Below are 23,607 nucleotides of genomic sequence, written 5' to 3' on the forward strand. Positions count from 1 at the left end.
GAGAATTAAACCCGCGACCTACGATCGCAAGTCACAGTCTTCTACCGCTGGACTAGCGCTGATCATTATGTCAAATATAAATAGGTTTTTCTGTTTAAGCGGTGGGTTTTAATGTAATTTCGGGTGTTAAGAAAATAAACCTTATTATTCTTATTGCTTGAATGAATTATAACTTTGTTTGCAGAGCGGCTGACTCGAGAATGAAACGTGATGAGTCGGTAAAGAGCGTCCAACAGTTTAGATCGAGCAGGAACGAGAAACCTAGTGGAGTCGCACTAGGCTGGCGGCAGAACTCGCTCACTATCAGCGCGTTCGCTCAGCATTCCGCTTATTTAGCTGAAAAAGCGCGAAACAAAGAAGTGTTAGTACATCATTACTATTTTTTTTGCAATCTTTATTTTTACTTAAGGTTTCTTTCAGGGCTGGTTCTAGGATTTTGAGCGTCTCGGAAATAACAAAATTTTGTGCTCCTTCAAACGATAATTATTAATACAAAAAAAGTAAAATAACGTAATAAATAATCGTTTAAAAATTATTAATTGAAGATCGAACAATTTACAGCTTGCTTTAAAAATCTTTAAAAGATGCGTTTTGAAAATATTTTATTTTTCTTGCTTTTTCGTGCAAACACGATAATAAGTTGGATACGTGAATAGAGGACCTTAAGCAGGCCGTCACAACTTGCTGGATACGGGCCGCTTCTAACAGCACCTTTAGACATTTATGGTGAAGGCCCAGCAATGGGCTACGGTTTAAATGATGATGAGGATGAAGAAGTTTGAATTGAAAAATGGAATTAAAATTGATTCCTTTAGTATGGGTGACTCGTGTTAAACTTCTTTTAATAATATTGATATAAATAAATGAAATGTATAAATAAAAAATCCAATTTGGGGCTGGTACTAAAACTATGTACACATACAAAAAGAAAATTAAAACTAAAATTTCTTCGAAGTGTGCAAGCATGAATAAATATAACACTTTAAAATATAATAACATTGTAAACAAAAAGCAATAAGCTTTTATGTGATACGATAGAAAGGTTTTTTTTGCTTCAATCTGTTTCGTTATTATTTTTATTAACATCTTTCGCGTAGAATCACTGGCTATCTTTCGCTCAGCAATTCGCTTGCGTAGCATTATTATAAGTTATTAGGTAGTGAGCGAATTCTGACGTCGTTTCAAGATTGTTCGATTAGCGGAGTACGTCGATAAAGGAGCGAAAAAGAATTTTAGGTATTTAACTTCTAAGTAAAGTTTTCACAGGTGTTATAAATTTGGACATTCTGAAAGTAATCATTTAGTTTGATGAACATTTGTTTTCAGTGAAGACCAACAGGATCAATCTGTGCCAGTTTCGTGGTTCCGTCTAGTGAGTATATTAATTTATTTCTTAAAATTTTATGTTTTCGTAAAATTAAATACAAATGTATATCTCTCAGAGTAATTGTAGCCTAATGTTATTTATAATAAGAATAGTAAATAGCCTTTTAAACTCCACATAATATTTCACATTTCGAACGAAGCTATGTAAGTTAATGAATTTTTGAGGTTAGTATTGTTAGGATTAACAACATTTACTTACTTCTAATATATATATATATATATATATATTTATATATATATATATATACGTAAATATAAGTACGTGGGAGAAAATTTAATCATTTAAATTGAATTCAATTCAAAAATTTATTCAATTACCTTTAAAATGTCTTTGAAATGAATCCCACGTATGCATAAGCAGTCACAAGATTAAGGATGCATAAGTCGGCAGACTAATGATTCATTGCGTTCACCTAATGATACTGATCCGGGCAATCACAACAGCGCGTTGTAACCTAAGTTGAACAGCCCCATTATGGCTGTTTTATTGTATCTTCAAAATTTTTCATTAAAAATTCGAAATCGCTAAGTACTAAGTTTTCTCCAATTAACGATTATTAGTGTTCCCAAAGTTTCATCCGCCATTTTTTCCAGGAAGTAACACTTTTCACATCCAACCAATCCAAAGTAATTATAATCTAATAATGTTAGCTGTAAAACTCAGAAAACCCGATCATGGTAACTAATTGAGTCTTTTGAGAGTAATTGAGTCGTATTTAGACCTTCTCGGACACTCCGCATACTCTAAACCAGTGTTTCCCAAACTTTTATGTGGTTTGCCCTACCTTAGCCTTTCTAAAATTCTTATATTAAATTGAAAGGGTTGTTATAAGCATGTCAAGTCCTCTTTCAAAATTCTCGTCCCCTCTTAACAATCAAACTGCCCCCCTGTGGAGCATGGGTCCCACGTCTGAAAACATTGATGGGAACGCTTATCAACAGGCAAACCAAAATCACGACATTATACGTCCGCTAAAGTGGCTTAAAGGTTATTTCTGTATGAAACAATTAACGTCGACTTATTCGGGCTAACCCTTGAGTGTAATTACTGTTAAGAGGTCTCTGCCACCTGAAACCTTAGTCCTCTAGTCCTATTGGAGGTCTATGGGAGAGGCTTATGTCCAGCATTGGACGTCTCACGGTCGAAATGAGATGTTGATCATCGAAAAAAAAATTATGAAAATTGTCGAAGAGCAGTCTTAATATATTATATAACTAACAGTTCAGATACGCGACGCCATGGGAACTCGTGATGCTCTTAATCGGCGTTCTGCTGGCAACAGTGAACGGCCTGTTTGTGCCAATAGGCGTGATCATCTACGGCGAGTTCACGGCGCTCCTCATCGACCGGACCGTCATGGTCGGCACCTCCAACCCCACCATTACCATCTCTATGTTTGGTGGCGGTAGGATTCTGTAAGTATTCTAGAATTATATTAGAATAAAAAAGTCGTAAATTTTTAATACACATTTTTGGACAGGTTATCCTATAAATTAACGTCAAGTGTAAATCCAATGCTAGAACAAATTAAGGCTAACCCAATAAAATACTCATGATACCAATAAAATTCATAAAAACTAAAACAAATTGTTTGCGTCAACTTTTGATGCGGCTTGCATAGTAATTTTTTTCAGCAATATATTTTGAGTACATTGTTTCATGAAAAGTGAAGTTCCGTAGCGTTATGAATGTTTGTATGTTCGTTTACTCACAACAACTTTAGTAATCAGCCAAGATAAGCCTTGCTATCTGCTTTCCTCAGGATAGTGTTAATTGAGAGTCCAGTTACTGATTTTATTTGATCAGATCAGTGAGTAGAAGATCGTCCACGTGATCTTTTACTGCCTTTCCCTGAATCTAGTAATTTCGCTCCATCCAGCTGCAAGAAGAATTGAGGACTTATTTGTAACATATTTTTGAAAGCTTGGTCTTTATGTTGAGCTTGTTAAAGACGGAGTTGTTGACGTGTTTCACTATCTATGGTGTGCATAATACGTTTCTCCATTACACTTTAAAAATAGTAATAATAATGATAAATACATTATACATGTCCGATATTATAGCGACAAATCTAATTTTTGACTTCGTTTACGAAACTTACAGAACAAATGCAAGCGCCCAGGAGAACCGAATGGCTTTGATAGAGGACTCACAAGCCTTCGGCATTGGTTGCACGGTTTTCTCGTTAGTGCAGTTTATATGCGGGGCCGTCAGCGTCGATCTATTCAACTATGCAGCCAGTAGACAGGTTAGAAACAAACGCTTTATCTTAATACAGTCCTAAAAATAGACCAGATAAGATTCTTAGAGATAAGTTTGGCGAAAGAAAAACTTTGACAATGCGTGTTCAATATAAATATAGCTCCTTCTTTACACAAATATAAGAAAAATATTGATACAAAGTTAGTTACATTATAAATAAAGACAACTTTGTTATACCTTTCCCCAAATTACCAAAAAATAATAACTTCTTTGTAGGTTTTTCAATAAACTCTTTTGTACACTGTTATAGCACATTGTATTAAGAATATACAAAGTGTAAGTAAATTTTTTTTTAAACTCTCGTAGCTTTGCGTTTTGTAATATAATTATAAAACGTAATTTGATACCATTGTTACGGCAAAGTTAAGAAAACGGCAAAGTTAAGATTCCGGTTTTACAAGAGATGTACATGAATGTGTAGCAAGATATGTATTTTAAAAGAACATAAAATCACTCCATTCACATAGTTATGTTGAGCGCAGCAATGAATGGAGTGATTTCATCATGGTGCTACCGAAACCACTGTACCGCGTCTTAGGTATGCGCGTGGAGAGACGAGGGGCAATATTGCTTGTTCCGTTCAGTAAGGCGGTCGTCAACGTACGCGGCAATTTCGCTCACTACAATTAGGAAATGCGGGGAATTTTTTGCATCTGCTCGCGTTAATTAGGTTAAAATTAACACAATGTTTCGCTTTCATACCTATCTTCATGTTACGCTTTTGCACCATTAAATTTTCTACAACCCGACATAACAATTTATCATCATCATTGCCAACGTCATTGGCACTTCGCTACGTGGCACACTACATGTCGTGTATTCGCACCGACAAATACTGCGTCAAATGTATTATTTATACACTACTGTCTGCACTTCATTTTATCTTTTTATACAAATGAGTTTTGTCTCCTTGTTATTTATGTATATTAAATTGCGTAGGTGCCAACTACAATTATGTAAGGTAGTGCTATATTCTATATTCTAATAAGCGTGTAATAATAGCAAATTTAAATAAATGTACCAATGAAGATAAAATGACATGGATTATTTTTTCGTTTAGAATTAATGCAACCAACAGAAAAAAAATCTATATTTTTTTAGTTTCGGCCAATTTATTTTCCCGAATATTGGAAATGTCTATTTAAATATGATAGATCATCATTCCAGCCCATACATGCCCACTGCAAGGCATAAGCTTCTCTCTGATATATTTATTGGGGAATATATCATAATTATCATGCTTGGCAGGCGAATTGGCGATCGCAGTGTGGTATAATGGTACTCAAAGAACGCTGTTGTCCATCCTCTGCAATCCTTTAAATCTAATGCACAAAGTGTGAATTACATAAGAATGTAGGAAATCGAACCCGCAATCTACGTCCGCAAGTCACAGTCCTCTACCATCGGGCTACCACTTCTTAAATGTAAATAACTAAACATCCTTAATTAGACATGATTGTGAAACTAGCTGACTTACCTTACTTGCAGGTGTGAAAATAAATTGCTTAAAAACAAAATTTAAATAACAAAATATTCTAAAATAACATAATGATATTAAATATAGTTCGACCGGAATTGCTATTTCGTGCGTTAGATATATACACGTAGTTGGCTAAACTTTTTTAGTTTTTAGTTTAGTAATTGTATATTATGTAATTCATTAATAACTTTAATTTTGTTTTTGACAACTGTAAGGCTAAAAAAACATTAAAAAATAATCATACAATTAAATAAACTAAGTCGAAGTTTTTACAATAGGTACGATTGCAACACTTGTTTTATTTTAAACAAAGAGCTATTACAATATCCTAATTAATAGAGGTTTTTCAGATTGACAGAGTAAAGGAGATATTTCTAAAAGCTGTTCTCCGCCAAGACATTACGTGGTACGACCTGAACACCACTATGAACTTCGCAACCAAGGTCTCTGAGTAAGTTGTCTATTCTGTTAAATTAATAATATTTGTTTATTAATATATTATTTATACTTATTTTCCTTAGCTATGTTCTCTTGGAAGGACAGTTATAGTCATGAGGGTCATTGCAAGGCCCTTGTTACAACTTCCTGCCATCTCTTCTTTATGTAGGTGTCTAGCACTCGCTAATTTAGAGTTGTTTCCGCGAGGGTGATCATTGGGATCAAATCCGTCTATCATAAAGACCCCTGGATCTTGAGCTATTCACTCTACCCCGGACAACGTGTCTCTTCATAACAGTGTATATGTAATTAGTTCTACCGACAGACTTAATGCCAGAATTTATTAGGCTGTCACATTCCATTAGAAAAAGTAATTAAATGTACCATATTCCAGATTGATTTCTTATTTTAGTGATTAAATGAGAAGTAAATTAATTAATTTTGTGATCGATTAATACTGAACATTGCTTCTGTGAAACCACTGTACTAATTTGCAGCCCGTAAATTGTCAAACGCGCAATGTCCTTAACGAATTGTCAAATGCGCAATACATACATTACAATAGTCTTGCACATTAGCTTCAATTTTTTTTTATAGAAAGTACTGGAAAATTTATAAAAGAGAATGAAATCGATAATGTTGTTCTCCAGTTCTGGTGTGACCAAAGAATACGCTTTCGTTTGTACATATATTCTACTTTGGCGAAGAGATCTTTAAAAAAATTTACCTAGGATTTTGTTTTCGTGTTTTTGTCTTTTTTATGATCTTATCTAATAAAAATCTTTAAAAATTGATGTATTGTAAATCAGTTGTAAAATTTCTGTTAACACGTTGTATGAATACTATTTAAATTTATTTTTTCTACAGCGACGTGGAGAAATACCGCGAAGGTATTGGCGAAAAGGTTGCCATGTTTGTATACTTAGTTATGTCTTTTGTAACTGCTGTCATCATCTCCCTCGTGTACGGCTGGGAGCTTACCCTCGTCATCCTCTCATGTGCGCCGGTCATTATAGGCACGACTGCTGTTGTTGCTAAGGTATGAAGGTTACCCAAAAAAATTATTTACCGATATTTGTTATGCTTTGTTAACATTAAAATATATTATTTCATTTAAACGCCTAGGTTCAATCATCGCTTACGACTCAAGAATTAAAAGCATATAGTATAGCTGGTGTTATAGCGGAAGAAGTACTGTCATCTATACGCACAGTGGTTGCTTTTGGTGGAGAAGAAAAAGAAATAAAAAGGTAACTTTATGATTATTGATGGTTATTGTTTTACGGCGACATTTTTAATCCAACTTACGTACTTCATTATATATCTCATGTCGCACTCGTTCTGTCTGAATCTTCAATTCGTGCAATTTAATTTTTTTAAAATTTATTTGGAAGGATAATTTTCTAATATTTTTTTTAGATATTCAGACCGGTTAGATCCAGCTAAGAAGACAGGCACGATAAAAGGTGTGTACTCTGGCATAGGCAGTGGACTCATGTGGCTTATTATATACATGACGTACGCTCTCTCGTTTTGGTATGGCGTTGGACTCATCTTGGAGAGCAGACACGAGGAAGTCCCTGTCTACACTCCCGCTGTACTGATGATTGTAAGTATACTTTAATGTTTATAATTTATAGATGATGAAAATTTTTCCTTCATCTTCTTCCTTTCAGGCGATAGACGGCCACTGCAAGGCACAGACCTCTCGCAAAGATCTCCATGATGACCTTCTGTGATCTTAACTATGTCGCCGGACCCCCTAGTGGATTCCCCCACACATGCCACGTCTACCGGTCTATGATAGCCCCTTGAGAACCTTTCGGCCTAAACGGCCATCGTTTGCACAAGCGGTATGCCCCGCCCACAATTATATTATCACAATGTTTCACTTAACTCGTACTAATTAAAATCTATAGTTAGTTCTTTTTTAATACGTCGTGACGGATACTTCTTTTTTTAGCCTTGCATATTATTATTATAAATTTGTAGGATTGATAGAAAATAACCACCGAATTAATGAATGAAACTCGGGGTGAGAATAAAGGAACGGATCTAGTTTAGTTTGAAATTGATGACAGACTGCTATATCTTTTGGTTATGTCCTGTTTTAATATACCTTAAATTTTTAGTGTTTTGACTTGGTTTAGGAAGACATATAGATAACAAATATACATAACTAGGCGACCTTCACCTATTATATAAGCGAAGTTTATTAAGGTTTAATGTAGATCAGTGATGGCGACGCTAAGTCTGCATGTCAATGTTGACACGAGAGCTTGTTTTTTTTTATAGATCTTCAAAGATAAAAATTATATTTCAAATATTTATTGTCTCTTTCATAACTGCCATTTTGTTGTTAATAATAATAGTATTACTTACGTTATTAATAATTTAATACTGAAATCAGACGTCAAATACGGATGCAATAATATTGCGTATCAAATAAATATTTAAAAATATATTTTCATTTTGCGTTCTATGTATTCTATGCATTCTAAATGTATTGTGTTATTTGATTTTATATGTTAAATTTCGATGAATTATGTAAAACTGTTATCCCTACACGATAGTCGATGGTTTTTTTAAATTTTTGTTATTTTTTGTACTTTAATTGCGTAACAAATATATGACTTTTATAAATGATAAATATTATATTGTTTTACCATGTACCTTTGCGATGTGTGATAAGCCGCGATAACTTTCGTTGCTATCACTTCTGGTCTGTTAATGGGAACGTATTTCGTACATCCAAACTCATAATAAAGCTTTTGCTAGTCCTTTTGTTATAGAAAAAACTTTGTATATATTATTAAAAGGAAAAATGAACACTGTAAATTGTTTATTTTCTCTTAGGTATTTTTCAGTGTTTTGCAAGGAGCTCAAAACGTCGGTTTGACGTCTCCGCATATAGAGGCCATGGCAAGCGCACGTGCCTCCGCCACTGCCATCTTTAAAGTCATAGACCGCAAGCCCGAAATCGACAGTCTGTCTACAGAGGGTAGCAAGCCGGTACTAGATGGAACGTTAGAGCTAAAAGACGTTTACTTCCGATATCCTGCCAGACCCGATGTTATGGTAACGTATATTTACTTTTGAACTACTATATTTTTCACTATCGATTGTATAAACTCGAATGCCATGTGGATGAAAAATCTTTTTACTATTAATAGTCCATCACTTTAGCAGAAAGTCGTCCACAGCTGGACTTTTTGGACTGGACCTTTTCCCCATAAATTTCCAAAAGGACCAATTAAAGGAGCCCTGCTTCCAGTGTCATATAACTTTAACAGCCTTGTAGAGGGACGTCTTGCGCTGCGCTTCCCGATCCGTGGTCTGCACTTTAGAATTTTGAGGCCATAGCGGTTAATAGTTTTCCACGCTATGTAACCTGCCCCCTACCGTTCCTTTTTGCCAATTCTCTGGTCGTTCCTGTTTCGATCTCGTAGAATAATCTCAAGCACTGCTCTCCACATTGCTCGTTGAACTTTTATTGATAATTGTCTTATAGTAATATAATCATTCTCATTATCAGTTTTATAACGTAGGACGCATTGTATGCCTCACAATCTCTGAATAAACTAACACAAACTACAGTCATCAATGCTATCAAGACTATCAATGCTCGTGTATTAATATGTTAAAAAGCTTCAGTTTTGTTCATTACAACATAATTTTGGAGATAAGAACACATTTCCAATACAACATAGTTTCGAAAAATTCGATTAAGAACGTAACTATAGGATATTTTAGGTGTTTTTTAAAAGTGTGTAGTCCTACTGATTTTCTTTCGCCCTTTCTCTAGTACAAGCTTTTAATTTTTCAATAAGAGATGTAATGTCCTATGTTGAAAAAAAAATTGAATTTATATTAGAGACAATGGGCTTGACGAAAGTATTAATATGCGATTATCACTCGCAGGTGCTAAACGGCTTGTCGCTGAAGTTCAACCACAACGAGACGGTTGCGCTGGTAGGGGCGAGCGGCTGTGGTAAGTCCACGGTACTACAGCTGCTGCAGAGGATGTACGATCCCGAGGCGGGCAGCGTGCTGGCATCAGACCACGACCTTAGGAGTCTCAACGTGCGCCACTTAAGAAACCACATTGCCGTCGTCGGCCAGGAGCCTGTGCTCTTCGCCGGATCGATAAAGGAGAACATACGGTGACTATACTCATTTTGGCATTGGACCATATCTCGATCTTTATTTTTTTCGACAATGTCCCGCCTTGACAATTATAGTGACCTTTATAGTTGTCAATAACCTTTGTTTCAGACAACAGTGGATGGCATATATACATGACCTGCAACACCTTGTATGATTATTTATTAACATTTTCCTTAATTTCTTAAATAACTTTAGTTGACTGAGTGTCGAGTAAAATTCGTCCAGTTAAGGAAATATAAGTTGGTTACCGGTAACAATAATCTAATTACAAGTTACGTCGTCATTAGTTCAAGCCTCATTATTCCTTCGACGTTGATAATATACAATATATTAAAATGAATAATTATATAAAAGAAAAATACTATACGCCTTGTAAGTGAATCCAAATTAGAGGGGAAAGTCGTTAGAAAAAGAGGTAGATAGACATTAACAGATTATGAGGGAAGCAGAGCGTGGAAAGCGCTTATCCTAAATCTCATATATGTAACTTAACTCTGGAAGTTTCGGAAATGAAAGCGACGAATCTCGTTAGTCTCCGAATGCCAATCTCTTAGGTGAATGCTTTGTTAAGTGATACTGCCCAGGGGCTAGAAGTTAGATAAATAAAGCATTAAAGCATTACCACAAACGCTATATAAAATGCAATACTAAATTTTTTATCAACAACAAATGTCCGTACGAATGCATCAGATTTTCAACGATAGACGCTGGATGCTGATCGTTCCGAAATTTTTATAAATCTTTTGGGATTTTTCTTTGATCTATTGAACATCTATGTCAATCAGTGGACATCATACAGCAAAAGTGATAATGATGTTGATGCAACAAGTCAATAGATTTAAACCTCGTTAATAACAACACATTAATAAAAAGTTTCAAGTTAGTTTAGAATATGTTGTTTTTGTTATTTTTACAGATTAAGTAATCCATCGTGTACGGACGAGGAGATCATTGTAGCAGCAAAACAAGCCTACTGTCATCACTTCATAAAGAAATTGCCTGATGTGAGTAATCTTCCTTTATTTTAACCTTTTTAACCTTTATTATTCTGATTGAAGTTCACAACTGGCTAAAGACTTCCGAGATTACTATATAGGGCAATCTTGTGTAATTTAGGTCCACAGGTTACATTTCCTGTAAGCAACCAGATAAACAGGAGGAAAAGAAAAGAAAAATGAAACTAGAATTAAAAGAACTAGGACAAAATTATAAAAACCTAAAATAATGTTAGGTAAATAAAATAAAAACTGGAACATGCGATAAAATGTGATAATTCGTAATAAATTAGTGTATTAAATAAGAATAAAAATATTTACCCCAATTCTGTGGTATTGAAGGAACGAGGCGAAGGAAGTGAGGCTATGAATGGACGGATATAAGAATGAAATAGAATGATAGAAAATTGTAGAATGAAAGGAGAGGAAACATAGATCATACGAAGAATGATAGGAGAATACAGAAATAAAAGGAAAAAAGAAAAAAAAATAGTTAAAGAATAACAAACCCTATCCTACAACAAGATAGGGAATACGATAGGTACCCAATATAAATTAAAAAAAATTACAACTCTGATATACTTAGGAGTAGTGGCTAGATTATTAATAAAAGTGTCGCAACCCCGTGAGGAGATATATAAAATGACTGAAGAAACGAGTGACCGTTACTGACTACTGTGGCAATGCTTCCGTCATAGCTTTACGCAATAATAGATATAGACGTTATTATTATTTTATTGGTTGTGGGAAAATGCTGGAGGTAGACCATTCTTTACCGGTCATACTGGAAAACGAGGGTGGGTGGCTTACGGCCAACAGTGGACATCTTAGGGTTAAAACTATGATATTGATGAAAATACTTTCGTCGAAAACCCGTTAGACACAACATCAGTTTTATGATCCAAAAATATTTATAAGCAGTTGTTATTCATATTATTATACATTATCGCCCGGAATCGCCCGGTGTCAGTAAAAGTTAGAGTTTAACTTGATAAATATTTATTTATAATATACGAAACAAGTTTATAAGTTTTACTTTTTGTTTTACTGAAATACATTTATGCACTTTTATCCAAGTTACATACATAACTTCAAATCTAACAGTGAAATAGTTTATTAGTTAGTTTATTTTAGTCTTAAAGCTTTAAAAGATTTTGCACTTATATCTATTTATCCAGTATCACTTTGATACTTAAAGAAATAAGTTTTAATTATTTCATCATTAATTTATTATTAATGTAATCAAAATTTTAATAGTGCTTTTTCTTACTATATTATCATAACGTTATTTATTATTTCTGAAACCATCGTTTTTAATCGATTCGAGGGAGTACAAACACGTTGATTGCAGTAAATGAACTATACTTTCACCCCTTAAAACTTTTATACCTTTGCCCAACCAGTGTATATGTTATGAATTTTATGCTCTTCACTCATAAATCCTTCATGTTGTCTTGGTTTTTACATTATTGGTAATTTTGACAGGGCTATGACACTTTGATAGGAGAGAGAGGCGCTCAGCTGTCCGGAGGTCAGAAACAGCGTATAGCTATTGCCAGGGCTTTAGTTCGCAAGCCTAAGATTCTACTTCTAGATGAAGCGACGTCGGCGCTAGACTCTCACAGCGAAGCCAAGGTCCAGCGTGCATTGGACTCAGCTGCACACGGCAGGACCACCATCATGGTGAGCCACAGGTGTGTATCTACACCAGTCTTTTTAACAGCCTTTAATCACCGCTATTAAAAAAAACATGCGCCACGAAAAACTTACATCATTTTTATTTCAGCTATCGAACGTACACTTATAGACATAGACTTCCTCATCGATTAACAATAGGAGCGGAAGGAAGCGGGCTGCATAGACCGGTTTTTTGTGACCTTTAAAGGGCCAATTATTCACCTTATGGGCGGACTTTTTACGCTGTGCTTGCCGGTCCCCGGTCTCCACTCGTCTAAAGCCTCAGCGGAAATCTGTTCTAGGCACTATGTTGTCTAAGCCTATGTAGGTTACTTTCGGTTGCCTACAGATATCCTCATATCTGATTTGATCGGAGAAAAAAGTCTTTAAGAAACAAAAATACGCTCTTAGTAAGAAATTAAAAATTCAAAGTTTACACAGTCACTTTAAGACATATGTAATATTATGATTGACCGATGAAACTATAATGCTACCGAAACCGCTGTACCGCGCCTTAAAAAAGCGTGGAGAGTTTGGGGCTGAGGTAAAAAGAGCAAGAATGGCGCCACGAGCGTTAACGGCGGACTGATGAAACGAAGCCAGATACTAGCCTCCATGTTACCGCGCGAATTTTTAATGCGCGGTACAGCGGTTTCGGTTACTGTAAGTGAACAACAAAAATCAAAAGTTTAAAAGATAACAGAATGAGTAATTCTATGTTATTACAATAAAAGTAAATATTCGTGTTAAAGAAGCGAATCGTTTTTTTGTTGCCTGTTCTAATAAGTAAAATGTTTTTTGTAGGTTAGCAACAGTGCTAAACGCAAATCGAATTGTGTTCATTGAGAAAGGCGAAGTCGTGGAAGAGGGAACCCACGAGGAGTTGATAAGCCTACATGGCAGGTACTACCAGCTCGTATTACAGAACGAACCCAGTATAGCTCCCGGTGCGAATACAGAGAAGAAAAAACGTAAGGATCTTAACATTATTAATGTCTACTTTATACTGACATAAATTACGTCATTATTAAACATGCAAATATATTATTAAATTTATATATATATATATATATTTTTATATATATATAATTATATGACTCAAGCTATACCTCCGGAACCAGAAGGAAAAAGGGATATAGCGCCAGCAACAAATAGAGAGAGAAAGTATAGTGACATATTATTAGATAGTAAATTAATATTATCTAATAATTTATTCCAGCGATTATATGCGTTATTTCAAGTATTACTTTACATGAACCTTATTAGTTTAAAATATATTGGGAAAGTATATTAATGTTATTATAACTTTATTAAAAAAATAAAGTTTATATGTAAATTTATTAAAAAGATATTTATGTTTATATATTTGTATTTAAAATTTTATACAGCAGTGGTAGATCAGCGATAGCGGTCTGAGAATTACAATCGTGGGGAAGAGTAACAACGTCCTCTGCACCATAATACCACACTGCGATTACCAATACCAACAGCTTTTGCACGAAAAGCAATGACGAACTGCGGTTACACCCTAAAGAAAGTTTAGTATTTAGGTAGTTTATGGCCAAAGATTACGAGCGTAGGCATAACAAATATATATAATATATTTGTTATGCCAAATATATATAATATATTTGTTATGCATTATAATATATATATATATATATATACATACTGTATCATTAAGTTTTTTTAAAAACATTACAAATTCTAAAATATCAGTCGAACCATTGAAAATTGCTGAGCGAAAAGGATAGACATTGAGGCACTCTTAGCTTATATTTAATTTGCCGGTCATGTTACTGGCTGTGTATGATGTGAAAGGTATGAAAAAGCAAAATTTGTACAACATATAATTGATCAAGATGTTTTTGTTAGACGCAAGAATAGCGAAACCAATGCTTCAGAAGTTAGCTTCGGTCGATTCGATACAAAGCAACACCGCTTCGGAGGATTCGGGTTCAGAGGACAGCGTGATGGATGCAGAAATAGAGGAGGAGGAATTCAAGCCGACCACGTGGCAGATATTGAAGCTTTGCGAACCTGAGAAGTGGCTGATGGTCGGCGGAGTGATCGCGGCCATTGCGGTTGGCTCCTCCTTCCCTTGCTTTGCAATCCTTTTCGGTGAAACTTACGGTGTAAGTTTGTATAGTAACTTTTAAGATAATTACGTTCGTAAAATACATTTTTTATTTACCATTCTTACAATTTCTGTAACGGCGGACATAATGTCTAGTAGTAGATACGGTATACGTAACAGTGTAGCAATAGATCTAGTATACATGTTTTCTATTCAATTTATTAATCACATTAGCTTCATTAAGCGTAGAAGTAGTGTAAGTGGAAAGGGATTATAATTGATAATTTTAATACGAACACAAATCTACTTATATAACCTAGAGTATGTAATAATTATTGTTTCGATTGTTGTCATTTTGAAACAAAATAAGAAAAACTAATGTAAACCTAAAAAAAAATAAGTAAAATAGGCTTTGCCAAAAATCTATCTAAAGCTTATTTTTTACAAATAGTATTATTCTCAATTTATTCCATGTTTTCATTTTATTTTCTATGATTATTTTTATAAATTAAAATTAATACATAAGACACGTGTTCACGATTGTTTCCTAAAACAGCTATTGGAAAATCCGGATGAGGACTTCGTACGCGGCGGGACAAACATCATCGCTGTCCTGTTTCTGATCGTGGGCGTGTTTACGGGCATCGGCATCTTCTTCCAAATATTCATCTTCAACTTGACCGGCGTTAGATTGACCGCAAGGCTAAGGTTATTATTTCTTTTGTTTCTAATCTAACCTTTTTGTATGTTAATAATACAACTAATATACTGGAATAATTATGTAACTGGGGTGTTCTTGTATGAGGTGTGTAACAGAGATATTTTTTGAGATATGTGAATATGAGCTCATTTTACGAATGAGGTTCCGAAACAACATTGACCGGTAATTTAAAAATTCGTTTATTTCGGAAGTCGGGTCGGTAAAGGTTATCGCATAGCAAGGAGACATCCTTAAACTTTCTACGCGGGTCGTCAGCCTCGAGCGTCGTACGGAAGTACTTCCTACAATGTCACTCGCTCGGCGAATTCGCAGAATGCTGAGGAGCTACAAAATCATTTTGTATTTTATTTATTTGGAGAATTGCAATAATTTAAATTGCTGTAACTCATTATGCATTAAATAATTTGATGAGAAATATTTAGCACTATTATTCGTATTGTATTAATATAACGAGGTAATTGTTTATAATCTTAAAAGCTTTAAACCTCACGGAAGTCCATCCTAATTAAAAAAGGGACTTATATATAGCTACTTCCCCTATGTAGCAGTAATCGTGTAATGAAGTGCAGACTTTTCACTACCAGAAGATAGAAAAATTAAATTCATGTATTTCATAGTGATCTCTTTGTAAAAGCTGTATAGCTTTTTGCTAATAAATAAGCTATATATTGACACTATCAAACCTTTTACACGTATAAATAAGCACTGTGTATAAATTTACATTTTCTAATATTTTAATTTAGAGAATCGAATCCTTAAAGTTAATGATAGAGTATATGCTAAATATGACAGTATAATAATCATATTTCTTATGGAAATATTGTCAAATGTTACATTATTTTTTGTTCACTTTTAAAGGGTTGGTGCCTTCCGGGCCATGTTGAAACAAGAGATGGGTTGGTTTGACCAGCCGGTTAACGGCATTGGAGCTCTTTGCTCAAGACTAGCCGCCGATGCAGCAGCTGTACAAGGGGTAATTTATACTTTTAATTGCTTTATAAACGATTTTTCTAGATTATTTTATATCACACAGCTATGATATATAACGACAACACACTTTAAGCGAAGTCGAATCCTTTTCGAACCATCGAAATGTTAAAATAAATTTTGCGTAACAATACGCTTGCAATTATCTTCCTGACACTAAAAAAGACTCGTCATTAGGAACTCGTTCTTATTGCATCTTTGGATAGGAATACGGTAATGTTTTCACAGAATACTCTCGTTTTGGCACAAATAGGTACACCAATAACACCAAAAATTATCTAATAAAATTCTAAGAGATATCAATACAGAATTTTACCAATAATAATCATTTTCAGGCAACTGGAACTCGTATCGGTGCATTAATGCAGGCGTCGGCAACTATCATCATTGGTATCATCCTGTCTCTGTACTACACGTGGCAGATGACGCTAGTGTCTCTGATTTCCGTACCGATGGTGATATCAGCCGTCGTTTTGGAGAGCCGCGTGCTCGCTGAGGGCATCACATCCGCAAGAGAGTCCTCTAACAAGGCCACCACCATCGCTACGGAGGCGATAACTAACATCAGAACTGTGTCCGCTTTTTGTAAGTATACATTTATAATAACAATAGTTTAAAACTCAGAATTTCTATAGATGGTAATGTTAGCTGTAGTAATTGTTCTGATCCAAAAGAAACAAATCGAGTCGATGTCAATCCCTCTCGGGTATTCACAGTACAGCGAATACTAAGGTACAGTCTGCTACTCAGTAGAAATTAAGTAAAGGCAGATATTGGCAACGCAAAAGCGGGAAGAAGCTAGTATATTTTTAAATTGGAATCTTTGAAGATTTTGTCATGTTACAACACAGGTCCAAATATAATTGTTTCAAAAGCAGAACACTTTCGAAGAAGGGTTAATGTTTGGTAGATAGTCTTTGCAGGTGGATCTGCCTGATTTCCCTGAAGTGAATCCTAAACACGCAAACATTTTCCTTCCAAATGTTTAAGAAATATTACACTAACAAAAAATATGTATACGCTATCCTCATAGCATAGAGGAACTGATATCATATAGGTAAAAAAACTTTTCATTACATCATGTATCACACATTATACATGATGTAACAATAGCACTACATACAATACTAAAAGCTATATACAATCGCACAATTGTTTTTTCGCGTCCTATTGAAGGTACGCTTTGAGCGAATAGAGACCAACTGTCTTGTTTGACATATGACTTGCCTTCAGGAACACCGCCATAATAGAACACTACGTCGATAATCGTCGCCATAATGTGCCATTCATACTTCACGTTATTGTCGGAACCCTTTATAATGTTATTTCCATGACTATAAATGGCAATGTTATTTGGTTAATACGAGCATTTCCTATGGAACTGCCATGTTGTTTACTTCACATACCAGCGTTACATTTTAGATAGAGATCTCTATACTCATGGACAACTTTTGTAGGAATAAGTTGAGCTCAGCTGTTTAAATTATGTAAGAATGATTTAATATGATCGTATATTGCAGGTGGTGAAGAAAGCGTAGTCGCACGTTATCAGACAGCGGGCAGCAGCGCTGCGGCTACTGAGCGTCGCAGCAGGCGTTGGCGCGGCATGGTCTTCTCTTTCGGGCAGACAGCACCCGTGGCTGGGTATGCGCTTTCGCTCTGGTACGGCGGCGTGTTGGTCGCCAACCGTGACGTGCATTACAAGTCCGTCATCAAGTGAGTCCTTCATTGTAAACTCTCTATCTTATTAGAAATAAATAATAAATACATTTAAAAAACTTTTAAGTTAAACGGTTTTTTGATACCCATATTGTGGTGGTTGTGGAAAAATATGTACCTAGTCCGCCATATTGGAACGGCGTCCATCTTGAATGTGAAATTTTGACATAATCATCGTGTTTTACTAGTGTAGCCCTTTCATTTGATACCCATATTGAGGGGGATAAGGAAAAATACGTAATCCGCCATTTTGTATCGGCGGCCATCTCAGATTTATAATGTTATTGATTTTATTATATTGTATTGTCATCTAAATTAAATGTGTGTACCAAATTTCAGATCAATCTGACAACGGAAAGGTGCTTAAATTTCAATTTCTAATTTTGATCCAATTAAATTCCGTACGGGTCGAACTAAATAAAACCGTTTAAAAACGAATTAACTTTTACCACAAATTTCTTTCTTCATCATCTATTTTATAAAATTAAATATCGCTTTATGCATCCCGTATATAATTTCGTTTTTAAATAAAGAAGATCTGGACGTGATCTTAAACATGAATATAATTAAAATGATATAGTTATCAACTTTACTTACGACAAGCCACATTCGGAAAATCGTTTTGAGATTAAAATTAATTAAAATTGATAGTTTGTTCATACACATAATGAAAACAGTAAAAATTCTGGACGTCTTTATGTATCGTAAACACATAAACATTGGCCACACCCATATTTCCAATAAGACTAATTGGAAGCAGTCTGCACCATATGTCTTTCAGCGACCATAACAAGGTCGTATGTATACCTTAGGGGGGGGGGGGGTGTCGAATACTAGGATTACCGGTTACCACTCTAGAACCTTAAGATCATAGGCCATATGTTCAGCGCGCTATATGGACTACGGCTACTCACTGCTTTCCTAAATTGCTGATGCTGGACTCTGTGTATACTAGCTTTTGTCTACGCTTCTCCTCTTTCCCAATTCGATGATAATCCGTGCATGGAATAAATTTAATATGATTATGCACTATAATTTATTTGCAGAGTATCAGAGGCATTAATCTTCGGAGCTTGGATGATGGGGCAGGCGTTGGCGTTTGCGCCCAATTTCGGTGCCGCCGTGCTTGCAGCCGGGCGCGTCATGACCCAGCTGGCACGACAGCCCCGAGTTTGCAGTCCACGTGCAGCTTCCGTTCCAGACACCTATGTAAGTTGTCAACCTTCTTAAATTATACAATCTAGACTACAAGATAATTTGTAAAGTTCCTAATCAAATAATCTATTGTACAATAAGCCTTTTAAGTTTCTCGTGAATAAGAAAAGTATTGTCAAAAAATTATGACAGATTTTTTCTAAATTTAGTCGTGATATTCTTTGATACTTGACTTTTGCTAACTCAATTTTAGTACATTTCTGCGAAATTTTAAATGTTCATATTTAAAAAAAAAAGTTATTTGTTGATAGTTGAAATTCAAGGCATTATAAAAACCTATACTAATTATGTATTACAGCGACTTATAAGTCCACTGCGGTATGTAAGCACATAGAATAAAATAGTACGGAGTTTGACGTAAGAAAATTTGTTTGTTGAACGTTTCCGGTGAAATAGCAAATGACCCAAGCCGTGGTTCGCGAGGAATCCATAAAAGCTTAAGCTTACAGAAAGAGTCTAGCAAACAGCATTAGTGGACGTTTAAAAAAAGGTTTAAAACTAGTAATAAGAGTTGATCTTCACTCTGGTTACTATGAAATGTCTCGTCATTAATGAACAGAAGAAAATAATATCTATATATTATTTCCTTCTGTCCAAACAAGTAAAGAGACAATTTATAAAAATAAATCTTTTTTTATATCCTTCGGAATATGATATGCAAACATTACAAAATTCTATGTAAAATGTATGCCTCATACTTCATTAAATACAATACTTTTTAAACTAAACTTGTTATTTATCAATTAAAAGTACATTATATTAAAACTATTTTTTTTGCCAATACGTGATGCTTTTCAAGTATTCTTTATTCATTTAGGTTGCAAAAGGAAAGATTCAATACAAGAACGTTAAGTTCCGGTATCCAACTCGCCGGGAAGTGGAGGTGCTTCGAGGTCTATCCCTGGTCATTCCCCAAGGGAAGCGCATCGCATTAGTGGGCCCGAGCGGCTGCGGCAAGTCTACCTTGATCCAGCTCTTGCAGAGGTTGTACGATCCCGACGAGGGAGATGTAGTAAGTTATGAGTTTTTTATTATTCTATGATATAAAAAATTGTAACTTCTCGATTAAACGTGGATTGCGAAAAGAAAAACATGGTCTCATTACAGTAATCATTATTGCCATAGGATGTTTACTGCTGGCCTCGCTTAAAGATTTCCAAAAAAAAAAACCTGTCGGAAGCTTGGAGCGTCAACGTCTTCCGACGATCGTAGCAAGGTTGTCTGACAAAGCGGCCATGCATGTCATTTATTATCAATCATTTCAAAAACTTTCCACCAGCATTTATAATTCGTTGGATACATAAAAACATGTTCATACAAAAAAAAATTATGAACTTTCTAAGTCTAGTATCGTTTTAGATATATTTTAAGATTAAATTAGCATAAATAACCATGTAAATATATATTTCCAGTACCTAGACGACAACAGCATAACTGGTGATATGAATTTGTCCACACTGCGCAAGAACCTTGGGATAGTCTCCCAGGAGCCAGTGCTCTTCGACCGGACAATAGCGGAAAATATCGCGTACGGTGATAACACCCGAACTGTGTCTTTGGAGGAAATCGTGAATGCGGCGAAGGCGGCAAATGTTCACACGTTTGTTGCAGCTCTGCCGGCAGTGAGTTGTCATACAATACTATTTATTTTCGTAGCTATGTTCTTCATAAGTTTATTTAATAGATACTGACTTAATTAAATAACAATCAGTGCTAACGAAAGCTATTATTTATTATAAATAGGCATGTTAATAGCAATACATCCAGTAATTCATTAAAGGTTTGCGTAGAAAGTTACAGTTCTTACTCTTTCTTTTAAAGAAAGGTTAGTGTTTTGAAAAGTCAATACAAATTTTACATCATTTAAATAATTAACAGCTACAACTTGTATGTGTAACGTCTCTTAAATTGTGACATAATACAAAACATTCACATAACACTCAAGGATTGCAAGAGAAGTGAGTAACTATTAAAAGTTGTCGTCGCAAATCTTACTACTTTATTAATTAATTTTCTTCTAATTTCTTACTTATGTTAAGGCTTTTTTATGGCATTTTTAAAGGTACGATAATAAGTAAAAGATATTCTCATTAAAAAAACTGAAATACTGGCATGAATGAATTGATTCAATATCGTAGGTAAAGTCTTTATAATATAAATCGGTAATGTAGATAATATCACTATCTGAATCGCGTCTCACTAAGGAGCATTCAAGCTTAGTCACTGTAAAGATTTAATAAGGTAGTAAGGGCTTGGGCTAAGGCTAGAGAAATAAAAATGACGGATTGTGAAATGTCAATTTAATGTGTTCAGGGATACGAAACACGCATTGGGGCGCGCGCGTCGCAGCTGTCGGGCGGACAGAAGCAACGTATAGCTATAGCACGTGCTCTAGTAAGAAATCCGCGTGTACTGTTATTAGACGAAGCCACCTCTGCACTCGACACACACAGCGAGAAGGTAAGAAACAAACAAATTCAAAGATTTTTCTTTGATAAATTTGCTATTAACACGTTCCGTGCCGTGGCGTGGCAAGTTTTGAAGAATTTCACACTTTAAGAATAAAAAAAGTTTAATACGTATGCATGTAATTACACTTTTTCTATACTACAAAGCTATAATTAGCGGGAAAAAGTCATAAATTTTAACATGCATTACCTACGCGCATGCTTCATGTGAAGTTTTCTATAGGGTGGGCCATAAATTTTTGCACTTTTGAAACATGTGTAGAAATAAAAGTACAAATGCTATTTTGTTTATGATTTATTTACCGTAATTATCATTTATTAAAATTTATTTTTTAAAAATTACATCGTCGAGATGTGCTCCGTCTCGCCGTTGGCCCCTTACTCTCACGGTTTTGGAGAAATCAAGTGTTGCTATTTGCAAAAATTTTTGGCCCACCCTATATATTCGACCCTACAATTCATTTATTAAGAATCCTTTGTTTTTCAATGAGAACTGCAAATGACCTGAACGGAAAGTGCAGCGGCGTGGTCGTATACGCCCCACATGGCATGGAAAGTGTTAAAATACAAAAAAGGAAACAAAAAACCGAATTCAAATTTAAATTTTTATTCATGTAGGCATGTTGTTGTACTTTTGGATCATCAATTATTTTTAACTTTATAAGAAAGTTAATGTACTCTCTTGTGAGTAAGTTACAACCGGCTCCGAGTGCTGATCAGGAGATAAGAGTTAGTCAAAAACTCAACAGTTGCTCTTTGTAAATAAAATTTACCAATGTTTAATGTATACATTATAATGTCAATCCTGCAAATCCGTCAACTTAGCAAGTTTCACATATCTCGATCAACTAAAAACTCTTGAATGCTGTCATAAGATTTATTTAATAATATACTTTTAATTTTAGATTTAAAACTAATTAATGTGAGATTTAAGATAATAATGGAGAGTTTATACGTCAATTATTAAAATTTTCAATATATTGAGAAGAGCAGGTTTTGTGTTTTTTGATAATTAGCACAGATGTCAATTCTTTGATCAAAATTTTTGAATTTATTTTAAAATGACCCTATTTTGTAATCAAGTCACGGAGTCAAGGTTAAAAAGCTTTTGTTGGCCTTGTAAATTTTTTTTGGAGTGATTACTCAAAAATATTTTGATGATGTTAAATCACATGATAGTTTTGACCAAGAAACGTTTGAATAACGAAACTATAGCTTTTATCTATTATGATAAGTGTCACTTTTCTCCCTAAAACTACTTATATACCTTACTTATATTCTTGAACTTTATGTGTAAGCTATTAAGGCAGAAAAGTGTAACTTTCTCTTTTTTAATATACAGTTTCACTACTATAAACAGACCAATCAAAATAGAATATTACAATTGAACTAGTGACAGCTCTCTTCAAACACTAGGATCGATTGATGCTCTCGGCGACAGTGATGGGTATATTTTTATGTATAGATATATTTTTACGAATGTCTAAGGATTTTTTTTCATAATAATTTTATTTATATAGGTAGTGCAAGAAGCCTTAGATCGAGCCAGCGAAGGCCGCACTTGCCTTATAATTGCTCATCGCCTGGCTACAATAAAAAATGCAGATATAATATGCGTCATAGATAAAGGTGTGATTGCTGAAATGGGATCGCATATGGAACTCATTGCCAGAAAGGGAATCTACGCTAGACTGTATGAATTGCAATGTGGCTTCGTAGAAGAAGGAGAGGAACCCACTGATAGCGGTGCCGCTTAAAGCCTTATAGTTGTACTATATTCGTCGGACAGAGTATGTTTTATATTAATAACCACATATTATTTATACAAATTGTTAATATAAGTGGAAACATAGGTGAAACCATTGTTATTTTATTACCCTAAACATAATTCAGAAAAATTAATATTGTTATCAAATTCAAATTGCTGAAATGCTGTCGAAAATTCAGCTGCAATACTAACAGTTTCTGGGATTTTTATGTTAATGTAAAGGCACGCTTACCCTCGTTATCCCTA

General features: G+C 34.7%; 1 protein-coding gene across 1 annotated transcript; it reads left to right on the plus strand.

The window, feature by feature from the left end:
* The first annotated feature begins 200 nt into the window (after positions 1–200).
* Positions 201–23,350, plus strand: LOC137923696 (multidrug resistance protein homolog 49-like). The gene is made up of 23 exons (XM_068766937.1): positions 201–361; positions 1,327–1,372; positions 2,609–2,802; positions 3,491–3,635; positions 5,480–5,580; positions 6,435–6,606; positions 6,693–6,817; positions 6,987–7,176; positions 8,424–8,645; positions 9,489–9,730; positions 10,651–10,738; positions 12,215–12,423; positions 13,211–13,377; positions 14,282–14,541; positions 15,040–15,191; positions 16,063–16,177; positions 16,527–16,776; positions 17,712–17,907; positions 18,957–19,119; positions 19,943–20,137; positions 20,538–20,747; positions 21,439–21,585; positions 23,114–23,350. The coding sequence occupies exons 1-23, from the start codon at positions 201–203 to the stop codon at positions 23,348–23,350; spliced, it is 3,987 nt and encodes a 1,328-aa protein (XP_068623038.1).
* Positions 23,351–23,607: the final 257 nt, after the last annotated feature.

This window comes from Battus philenor, unplaced genomic scaffold (genome assembly GCF_028537555.1).
Source record: "Battus philenor isolate CCGP_79_NKW_IND1 unplaced genomic scaffold, ilBatPhil1.0.hap1 SCAF_22, whole genome shotgun sequence".
Lineage (NCBI taxonomy): Eukaryota > Metazoa > Arthropoda > Insecta > Lepidoptera > Papilionidae > Battus > Battus philenor.

Bases quoted from the DNA above. Each gene is read 5' to 3' on its own strand.
- LOC137923696 (XM_068766937.1), top strand. From the start codon at position 201: ATGAAACGTGATGAGTCGGTAAAGAGCGTCCAACAGTTTAGATCGAGC. The intron at 9,731-10,650 runs GTGACTATACTC...TTATTTTTACAG, and splicing joins TCGATAAAGGAGAACATACG to ATTAAGTAATCCATCGTGTA. The intron at 10,739-12,214 runs GTGAGTAATCTT...TAATTTTGACAG, and splicing joins TCATAAAGAAATTGCCTGAT to GGCTATGACACTTTGATAGG.